Source organism: Rattus norvegicus, chromosome 15, assembly GCF_021556685.1.
Source record: "Rattus norvegicus strain SHRSP/BbbUtx chromosome 15, alternate assembly SHRSP_T2T, whole genome shotgun sequence".
NCBI classification, from domain to species: Eukaryota; Metazoa; Chordata; class Mammalia; order Rodentia; family Muridae; genus Rattus; species Rattus norvegicus.
Genome location: NC_141548.1, coordinates 4,616,206 through 4,627,794, shown reverse-complemented (window position 1 = coordinate 4,627,794; position 11,589 = coordinate 4,616,206). Strand labels below are relative to the sequence as shown.

Here is an 11,589-nt window from a genome sequence, read left to right as displayed (position 1 = left end):
TGATCCCCTATATTCCGAAGAAAAGGGAGTTTTTATTGCAAAAAGTAGGATTATTAACATTGACTTTGTGAACTACATGGACGTGTATGTGGAAATAGCCCTGGCTATCAAGCAATGCACAATAAGCAAATATTATTCAGGTTTTATAAAATTAAAATTACAGGAGGAATATATTGGCCTCTAGGAAACAGAAAAATTTGGGAATTAGACTGTATATATGTGCACCGTCTCAAGTGTAGATTTATTATTGATAGAAATCGTCCTCATTTGTGGTCCCTAGAGATTTAGATACTAACAAAAATATCTTATGCAATTCAGGGTTGTAACCAACTCTCCCCATCAAGAGCATTGATGACATCTGATGAAGCAGAGAGAAATATCTAACTCTGGAGGAGAAGTTGCCAAAGGATATTCCCTGGGTCACAGGAGAGGCTGCAGAAAAGGGCCCCATAGAAATTGGTTTCTTTTGGGAGAGCTGGTTAGCAGGTAGGCCATAGAACTTTCCAGTGACGTCATCAGTAATCTCTTCCTTGGACAATCTCTTGTATCTAAGAGAGCACTAAAATCTTCTGTGATGTCACCAGTGTTGTGGTGACACCAACTGCCTGTGGGATTCCCTCAGTGCCTTTTAGGTTCACAAACAGGCATGTTTCACCAGCTGCTCAAGCTCGTTCAGAAGGAGAGGGGAGACCAAGGAGAGACCAGACCGAGGCAGAAGAAAGCTGGCCTCCTGTCTTGTAAGTACAGAAGAATGAAATCATTCTGGGGAAGGCACAGTGAGTACTGGGTAGAGTTGGGGAACTTCCTCCAGGAGGGAGGTTTGAGCTGAGCCTTTCAGGAGTCGGCCTTACAAGCAGGAGCCTTGGAATTTGTCAATTGCAGACCAAGAGTCAAGAGTCCTGATGATTAATTTGACAGAGAGCCAGGAATTGGACAGCCTGCAGCTTCTTTTCTATGAGCTTTTTAATTTCTACTGCCAAGGAATGCCAGGAGGAAGCCCTATGAGACTAACAATGTGCCCATTCATGGTTGGGTGCTGAAGCACTTCATCCTCTAGATTCCTGTAGGTTACTAAGTCTGTGGTGACAACAACAAGGAAGGATGAACCCCCTAGTCATGAATTGAGGTCGCAGACACTTTAAGCTTGAACACACGATTAGGGTTTGATGGTGCTGGGAACTCCAGGATTGACCTGCTCCACATCTGTTATCTGCTGACAATGTCCCAAATCTTTATGTCTGAGGTAGATTCTATCTTTCACGATGAGGGATCATGTAATAGTGAGTGAGGCTTATGTATGGCAATGGAGGTTGGGAAGAGGGAAATAGCTTAAGAGTCCACATTAAAGATAGCTTTTCTTCTCTTTCAGGGATTCAACAAGTCTCCAGCCTTTCCTCTTCCTCAACCTCCATTTTGAGACTCAGAATGGTCTTTTCTGCCCATGGGCTATCCAATATGTACATTCACTTGTGTTTATCTATCTACAGGGTTTATTCGGAAGGCATCATCAGAAAATTTCATCAGTAACCATGAAAAGCGTATAAAGAAATTGGAGGAACTAAAACTTGAAATCCAGAAGTGTAAAATCGAGCGGGATGAACTTTCTCGAATCCTGGACCTTTATGTCAATGATGGTTTGAACTACAGGTAGTCATTATGCCCTGTAACCTATTGACTGTCTTGTGCTCTCTCTGCTAAGCCAAGATTTCCTCACATCAAGAAACTGTTTCGGGGCTGGGGATTTAGCTCAGTGGTAGAGCACTTACCTAGGAAGCACAAGGCCCTGGGTTCGGTCCCAGCTCCGAAAAAAAGAACCAAAAAAAAAAAAGTGTTTCACCTCTCATTCTGGATTTTAAGGAGCCTTGGCAGGTGCTGGCCTGTGAGAGAAGCTAGGTGCTGTGTGTTTAGGGTCAACCTCTCTTGTACTTGACCCTGAGCTCCTTGGAGTTGGATTGGATTTTTTCAGCAGCTGGAAGGACCTGGTCACACTTGCTGCATCTAAGTGTGTGAATGAAATGCCTGAATGTCCTCACTCTTACTCTGATTTTGGTCATTATACACTGATTCTATGGCACCTCCACGATAAAGTTGGCATTCTAATTATGTTTGTATATGGGTTGGTATGTACGTATGGATGTGAAAGTATTTGTGTGTGTTTTGCTCAGGATCAGGAAGTCTGGGACCTTTGATTGGGTCTGAGGATTTGTTTGATGAACAGTTTGCAGGTCATGATAGTGATGAGTCCGTGAGGCCGTCATTGATCAACAGAGCACTTTGCTCCTTCTGTTTACCTTGCTGGCACATAGGGCTCTCCTGAGGGGAGGAGGTGTTATGAATCCTCTTCCCTGTAAAAAGTAGTTTCGGCCTCTGGGAGTCTTGTAACAAGGATTGAGAATCCCTGCATTCAAAACAAGAGAAATGTCATCACATCTTTCTGTTGGACCCAAGGCTATGGCACAGACTGGAGGAAACATCTTATACTTCTTACACAACTATTCAATTCCTTCATGCTTACCTGGCCAGCTCTTCAAGGTCAGCTCCCTCCATTTGGTCCCCTAGCTCTGCTGTCCAAAGGCCAGGATAATTAATTTAACCAGCACCATTGGAAGGAGCAAGTTTGTGGTATATACTGGGCTTAGGTAGTCCAGAGAACAGTCTGAGTTCATTTATTTATTTATTTATTTATTTATTTATTTACTTATTTATTTATTTATTTATTATTCATTTTCCTGCTTTGAACTTTATTTTCTTTTTTTTAATTATCCAAGGATGGTTTACTGTGACCTAGAAAAGGTCACTGTGGGAATAAATTCTTGGCACTTGTTATTCCCAAACATGCAGCTCTCAGACTTTCCCCCCTCCTATACAGAGGGTCTTTATAGGACCATATCTCACCAGCCTTTTAAGGATTACTTATTTCAAAACAAATGCATGCTGATTTGCAGAGAAATATTTTCTATGGGAGAGTGATGGTTTGAATCTCACTGTTGTGTTTTTGCTGTGGTCTTTGAGTTTTCCACTTTCTTCCCTAGCCCCCATTCCTTGAATTTGAATTTTTTATTGGCTATTTTTTATTTACACTTCACCTAATTCTGAAATCATGGGTCAGACAGTTATTTGTTCCTTGGGTCATGTTCTAACACAGGCTGAGTGTTGAATTGCCAATGCTTAAATCCCAACATGAGATGAGAACGATGGACATGCATAAGATGACCAACTGGATAAGTGATGCCATGGAGAAGTCCAAGGAGCTCATACAAGAGAACAATTCCTACCGGTGAGTCACTGACAGAAAGGAGACCCCAGCACTAGGCGGGGAATACTTCTGTCCAGCTGTGACTTTGAAAAAAGATCTGTGATCCATGAGAAACACATGGAAAGTTTGTATAGCTGCTGGGTCTTCTATCAGCCCTCAGAGGGGATTGGCCCTCCACCTGCCAATGGTTTTAGAATACCATGAACACATAAGCACCCATATGCACCATTTCCTCTTCTTTGATGTATATATACCCTCTAGTGTCAAGATTTTCTGAAGTACTTTGATTCCCATGGAGTGCGGACTCGGGATTTGACCTGCCTCTAATTGGTGCTATCATGCAAACTGTGGCTCTAGTCTGGAGATGCCTGGGGATGGGGCCCTTGAAGGGATGATTGTACTTGCAGGAGTGGCAGGCAAACAGAAACTGCCTGGGATTTACCATTATTTGTTTTTGATTCAGCATCAGAAACTTCCACCTCCTGAATGAATGCAATGAATTGAAGAAGAATGTAAGGATTTTGATGAATGAGAACAGAAAACTGCTGGTGGAGCAGACTGAACTGCAAGCATCCTGTGAGGAGGGAAAGAGGTTCTGTGAGGAGGCCAGCAAGACCATCTACACCGCAGATATTGGATCCTTGTGTCCTGTTACTTTTGAGTAAATCGAATGTATCCTTGTGAATCAAACAGTGATCTCGAACTCGTCACTCTTAAGAACCTTCTTTATTGAAGTGTGATGTAACCATCTGAAATCCCACAGCTCTCAGGCAGAGATGGATCTCTGCATTCTCACAGGGATTGGGCATCATAATTACTTCCCAGTTAGACTGAGATACAAAGACAATTGTACTTTCAGTGTAGATTGTGTGTCCAACTCTGAATACCAACTTCTTATTGAAAATAAAATATCAATGCTTTATCCTTATCAAATATTTAGTGACCACTAAAATATACTCTTTTGTGGATGAGAGTGTTGAACATATTAATGGAATATTCATCAGGTGTTCTGTAGTATCTCCCAGGAAATAAAACAATATTATAGGGAGTATAGAAGCAGTCATGAAACAGAATTGCTTGCTTTGGTTTCCTTCAAACATGATATCAATTGTAACTGCACAGAGGAGATAATAAATTGCAAGACCTTTCAGGGGATAGGGTTTTTATGGTTGGTTGTTTTCTTGTTCTTCTTGATTAGGATGATGACTTTTGTTCTTGACAATGTACTATGTTCATTTGGGATTTCAACTCAAGCAGACCACATAGTTTACAATTCAGTTTCTAGATTTCTTTAAAAGCTGGACAAAATATCCAGGCAAAGGTGCCCTATGAGTTTTCTCCTTTGGTTTTCCCTCCTTTGAGTGCTTTTGTTTTTCTTTATTGTTGTTGTTGATTTATTTTACATTTATGAGTGTTTTGCCTTCTGTAGGTCTGTGCATGCTATTCCCCAAAGGCCAGAAGGGGTCATTGGGTTTCACCTGAAACTTAAGTGACAGAGGATTGTTAGGTGCCCTGCAGGTCTTTTGAGAAACAAATTCTCAAATGATGAGCCATCTCTCCAGCCCCTACCGTGGATGTTTGTCCTTCATCGTGTTCCTAATTTGTGGCAATGGATCATACCTGAACAAAGTGTTTCTTGAGATATGTAGGGACACATTTATGGGGTCTGCATGCTAATTATCTAGACTTCCAGGCATCTATGTGAAGTTTTTAGTTAGGGTTTCACTGCCGAGAACAGATACCATGACTAAGACAAATGTTACAAAGGACAGCATTTAATTGGAGCTGGATTAAAGGTTCAGATCTTCAGTTCTTTATCATCAAGGTGGGAGCCTGGCAGCATCTAAGCAGATATGGTGCCGTAGGAGCTGAGAGTTCTACATCTTCATCTGATGTTTGCTAGCAGAATACTCAGTTTCAGGCAGCTAGGATGAGGGTCTTAAAGCCCAGACCCACAGCGAAACACCTGACCCAACAAGGAAATACCTACTCCAAAGATCCGTACCGTATAATAGTACCGCTCCCTGGGCCAAGCATATACAAACCTGCACATTCCACTCTGAGGCTTCCAGAGGCTTGTTCAAACATATGAGACTATGGGGGCCACATAGTGGTGTTTCTGAGTCTTCCTTTTTCAATTCAATTTATCTGATTCTCATAACCTTGGTCTCAGGCAGATTCTTCAGACAAGTGCAAAAGATAGCCACATTCTTTACCATAAAACCTCCCCAAAGAGTCTCTAGGCAAATATTGAAATTCTTCACAGAAGGATTGGGACAGATTCACACAATTTAAACCACTTCTAGTAACAAAGTCTTCCATATTTGTTCTAGGATAGCCCATTAAGCCCTATTTAAAGCATTTCCACAGCTTTCCAGATCCAAAGTCCCCATGAAAGAGTCAGAGTTGGGGCCAATCTGAGGCCAGCGGGAAAATTCCACCACAAACCTCTGAGCACAGAAGGACCCCTCCCTTCCAGGAGGAGTAGAGCTAGTGTAGTTCCTGCAACAGCTGCAAACCAGACTGTTGAAAAAGCCTCCTGTGACTCCCCATCCGACTCCCTCAGAAGGTCCCAGAACAGCCCACTGACTGCAAGTCTATTTGGAGGTTGCATCTCCCCACTGATTGTACCCTATATAGTTACCTTTGTCCAAACTCTGCCCCAATTGTTTGAATTGTACCTTAATTGCAAGTATATAACTCCCTGGTAGACTCTGCTCAGGGACTTCTCTCTCTGAAATGGGATGACCCTGATATTTTGGAATGACTAAACTCTTGTTTTTGCATAGATTTCCTCCTCTGTGAGTCACATTTCAGGAGGTCCAGGTAGTGGTTCAATTTGTACCTCATATTTTGTGTATTGGCCAGTAAACTCCCCTCTTGTGGGGGACCCACAGGAGAGTGTGAATCGGGGAAGTGACAGCTTGAGCGATGTACCACAGTTGTCTACGTCTCCTCTATCTAGCTTCTTTGTGTTCTGCTTTTGGTTAGATTCATATGTGCAAGCTTAAGGAGGGCTCGGACAGCCTCAGTAACAGGACTTTGATCTGGCCAGTGGCTGGAGCAGAAGGCCTGAGTTATCCTGTCCGTGGCATGGACAGGCTGGTCTGTGTACTTCAGCTGCGAAAGAGGGTACTTTGTGTTAGTTGTTCTTTTGTTTTCTGTGTTCTTGGACTTGGACTGATGAAATTTTTTGACATGGGACAGGTTGTTAGGACTAATGACCACTTAATGTAACTTAGAGTGGCCTGCTTTTGATGTTAAATGGCCACAGGACCGCCCCCCCAAGGTGTCAGCAGTAGAGGATATAGTGTTTCAGAAGTTTTCCCTCCTCCTCCCTGCTAACACTTCTTTGTCAACGGGAACAAAATCTGAGTCCAGCCTAGCGGTTAGCTCCATCCGTGTTGACAGTGTTAGCTTTGGGGCTGGAGAGATGGCTCAGTGGTTAAGAACACTGACTGCTCTTCCAGATGTCCTGAGTTCAATTCTCAGCAGTCATTTGTTGAGTTTCTTTTTCCCTCAGGACCAGCTCCAGGTTTTACATTTCTCACCGGTTTATCCCCTCTTCCCCTCTCCTGCCTAGGGCAGACACAGTGCAGTCTGGCATCCAGGGTCCATGACAGGAGAGGCCCCAAGTGGTCATATGTATCCATTAACAGAGTTTGCAACTGACTCCTGCTCACATCTTTTGTTCAGTAAATGAATATCCTTCTTGCCAAGAGAAATGCATGCTCCCTGTCCGAGTAAATGTGGTCTCTGAGTTTTTAAGATGAAAAAGATTTATTTTATATAAAGAAAGGGGATGCCTCTGGTAGGCTCATGTTGAGGCATCTCTTCCCCTGAGGAACCAGCCACAGGATGGCATAATGTAGAGTAAACTGTGTTCTGGACATGACTCCAACTCCCTTACAAGTTCTCTTTACCACAGACATAGGCCAAGAAACTGGCTCTTGGGCCCACAGGGTACCCACCCAGATTGGTTATTTAATGGGTGTAAGGGTTAGGGATCTCCTCCAGATTTGCCACCAGGCTCTGCAAGCAGATTTCAACAGTAATTTGGCCAGTGTTTAGATATGATATGAAATAAGAGAAAACAGAGAACTCTAGTACAGGGGCCCTGGCTTTTATCAATTAGTTAGTGCCAAATATTAGATAAAAGTTACAGATACAAGCTAATAAAAGTTGCAGAGAGTATAGAAGAGTGGAGATTAGACAAGAAGAATTAATTAGAGCCCCTCTAGCCAACAAAGCCATGGATCCAGGAGAAAAGACTACCATAGAAATGGCCAATGGCTTATTTATCATAGAAACTGAACTCAGTGACAGCAGGATTGCCTGCTTATTATTGTTGCCACAGCACTGTTGGATAAAGATGCAGATAAGTTAACTTTGGGACGCATGACACACACACACACACATACATACACACACACACACACACACACACACACAACACACACACATACATTTCTGATTGTTGTTCAGTAATGCCAACAGGCTTCAATATCAGACTTTATTAATCTACCTTGGCTAACATATTTTCCAGCTACCTGTTTCTGCAAACCATACAATTCTGCTGCCCAACTCTGATTTTGACTGTCCACTCCATCAAAGTGATTCTCCTCTGTCAGAGACAGAACAGATCTGGTTTATTAACAAAAGCAGCTTTATCCATGAGGGTCAGAGGAGAGCAGGGGCAGTGGTGACACTGGAAATGGAGGTAGTCTGGACTCAGCCTCTTCCTCCAGACACTTTAATTCAAAGGACCAAGCTAATAACATTAACACAGGCCCTCATCATGGGAAAAGAAACCAATGGCTAGAGGTAACAGACGGGCTAACAAGGCCGCTAAGGACATAGTCTTAAAGAAACAGCATCTCCAGATTGGATACTGTTCTACCTGAACCACCTAGATCAACTGATATATGCAGAAAAAGAAATTAAATGGGACGGTGATTATGGAGCGTAAGCTAATATCATTCACCTCTTTAACAAGAACTCTTCTCAGAAAGATCCACAGAGTCACTCACTTAGGAGTAAAACAAATGACAAACTTTAAAGCTTACCAGCTGAGCAACACTCCCAGTCACCCCAAATACCCAAACTCCTGACTGAGAGGTAAGAGCTTGGAGGCCTCAACTGGGAAAATTGATTTTATAGAGATCAAGGAAGAAAGACATGGCTCAAAATACCTGCTGGTTTTTGTGGACATTTCCTCCTGGATAGACGGATAGAGATACTAGAAGAGATTTTCCCAGGTTTGGAGCACCTAAGGTAATAGGACCAGATAAGGGCCTGCCTTCATATTTCAGAAATGTCAGGGACTGACTAAGATCTTGGAGACGAATTGGAAGCTTCATTATGCATATCATCCCCAGAGTTACGGGCAAGTAGAAAGGATAAATAGAACTCTAAATTAGACCTTAACTAAATTAGCCTTAGAGACTGGTGGGACTGGATGAAGCTCCTTCCCTTTGCCCTATATTGGATGCATATGGCATTCTAGCCCCCATTGTATCCAGCCTACAGTTGGCAGTGATTACAGAACTGAACAATGATAATTTAATATTTAAGGTCAGAGCTACCCAATAGGCTCATGACTATGTTTGTGTTGTTGTAAAAATATAAAAATAATAATGAGTAATTGTCTTTTACCCCACTGGGTCTACACCTCGGTGCCCAGATATCTGGCGGAAACACATCCTACCCACACACTTTCTTACACTCAAACCCTCACATAAAAGAACACACAACACAACAATCTTTGACCCAATTGGTAAGATATAATGCCCACTTAAACATACAAAGCCCGGTACCATCCATCCCTTGAGAACATTAATAACAACCTGTAAATACACAGAGCAGAATCTTAACATCACCTGCCATGGTTTCTCCCCTCTCTCTGTCTCCCTTCTCTCTCCCCTAGTCTCCTCCTCTTCCTTCAAACTTCTCTCCAGCCCATCATTCCTTCTCCTCCAATGACAGGCCTCCTTCTCTCCTGTACCTGCCCCTCACCTGTACTTTACAAATTCAATGGAGAGGTTGTTCTGGTGAAGTCACCTGAGTTCTGAGTCCTTGACTAGGCAGTTGTCCTTGGGGCAGTGGAATTAGCATCAAAATACAGTAACTACAGGGCAAACCACAACATGTTTGCCCTAAATTATGTGCCCTCAACACCCTGGCAGTCCCCTACATTGGGGAAATGATCCTTCACAGAACAGTGAAGTTAGGGTTTTATTGCTGTGAACATATAGCATGACCAATGTAAGTCTTATGAAGGACAACATTTAATGGGGCTGGCTTACAGGTTCAGAGGTTTAGTCCATTATCATTAAGGTGGGGGCGTGTCACCCTCTAAGCAGGTATGGCACAGCAGGAGTTGTGAGTTCTACATCTTCATCAGAAGGCTGCTAGCAGAATACTAACATTCAGGCCTTTCTCTGACCCCAGATATCTTAATCAAGCAACTGGCTTTTGAAAATGCTAATACAGTAGAGAAACACTGTCTCAAAAACCAACCAACCAACCAAACCGACAAAGACAAATTAAAAACAGCAGCAACCGGGTTGGGGATTTAGCTCAGTGGTAGAGCGCTTGCCTAGCAAGTGCAAGGCCCTGGATTTGGTCCTCAGCTCCGGAAAAAAAAAAGACAAAATAAAAACAGGAGCAGCAGCAACAATAACAACAACAAACGAAAGAAAGAAAACACCAATGCATACTCTTATTGACCTTACCACGAAGTGATTTCTGAATTGTAAATTAAAATGCCTATAGTCAAAAGCTGTGCAGAATTAAGACAGGTGTTCCCTGGTGTTCCCAGCTTGGGGGTGGGAGACCATGACAGATGGGGTAGAAAGAAGAACATAAATAGAGGAGAAGCCACCATGTGAGTGGGCTAATTGGAGTTTAAAGCAGTCCAGACAAAACCATGGCAAATTATATAATGAAATTATTGGAAAAATATGCATAATAGTATAGAGGATAGCTGTCTGTCCAGTTCTTGTGCTAATTAAGGATTATCATAGATATAAAGCTAGTGTGAATCTTTTATCCAGAAACTAACTGGGCAAAGGATGGGCAGAAATCCATGGTTGGGATCAACACAAAACCAGATTCTGCACCTAGAGTTACAATCTTCCCAACCCTAGATAACTACAGACCAGCATAGAAACACAACCAGTAACAGCCAGGGCATTCAAATCTCTATTAGAGCCCATCAACACTATCACAGAAGGCCCTGAATGTGTCAACATGACTGAAGAACAAGAATAAAAAAGACTGTAAAACATCATTTGCACATATCATAGAGGTCTTTAAAGAGAAAAATAAAGAAGTCTGTGAAAACACTAACTGGGGAAGGAAATGAATAAAGAAAACCTAAACAGAGAGATGTGGATGAGCAAAATGTAGGAACTCAAATAGTCTCTCAGAGGCAGACCTTAATGACAGACTCCAACAGATGGAATAGAGAACCTCAGGCATTGAAGAGATGATAGAAGGAATGGATACATAGATAGAGGAAATCTTAAATCCAAAGGGAGGAAAAGAGTGGAGGGGGGAAAGGAATAAAGGAAAAGTAAAGGAAGAAAGGAAGGAAGGGAGGAGGGAGGGAGGGAAGGAAGGAAGTCAATCCTAGAAGAAAACATCCAAGAAATAGGATTTTTCTGCAAAGTAACATATAATAATAAAATGATAAAGACATTAAAGTATATAGGAAGGATGAAAATAAACTTGGGTCAAAGGCAAATAAAACAAAAAACAAAAACAAAAACCAAAAAACAAACAAACAAAAAAACATTCTCAAAAAAATCCTAAAAGAAAATGTCCTTAACGTAAACAAGAGACTTATCAAAGTAAAAGGAGCACACAGTATGAAATAGACTGGAGTCGAAAAGAAATTCCCCTGTGCGTATATTACCTAAGGCAGTAAACATGCAGAACAAATAAAGTGTAATAAAAGTTGCAAGGGAAAAAGTACTGGTAACATACAAAGTCAGTCCTCCTATGAGAATCACACATTACTTCTCGCTAGAGACTCTAAAAGCCAGAAGAGCCTGGATAGATGCACTGAAGACTAAGAGACCAGACTAATAAAGTTGGATTTTAGTTGACCCAAGTGCCTCTCTTCTTTTATCACATGCAATATTATTAGATACTTCCTAAAATTGCCTTCAGAGCTTCTTTGAGGAAGCCTGAGGAGCTTAAGACCTCTGATAAAGCGTTTTGTACAAAAGGACCTGCTTGCTTTTTCCTTATTTCTACTACAGCAGGATGGAGGCAAAGTTTTTTGCAAACTACTTTTAATAAGTAGCCCTCATCATAGGTAATGGAAG

General features: G+C 42.0%; 1 protein-coding gene across 1 annotated transcript; it reads left to right on the top strand.

The window, feature by feature from the left end:
• The first annotated feature begins 562 nt into the window (after positions 1-562).
• On the top strand, positions 563-3,946 carry LOC148000673 (disks large homolog 5-like). Its single transcript, XM_087586903.1, has 4 exons — positions 563-737; positions 1,488-1,647; positions 3,146-3,277; positions 3,720-3,946. The coding sequence occupies exons 1-4, from the start codon at positions 647-649 to the stop codon at positions 3,919-3,921; spliced, it is 585 nt and encodes a 194-aa protein (XP_087443029.1). The 5' UTR covers positions 563-646; the 3' UTR covers positions 3,922-3,946.
• Positions 3,947-11,589: the final 7,643 nt, after the last annotated feature.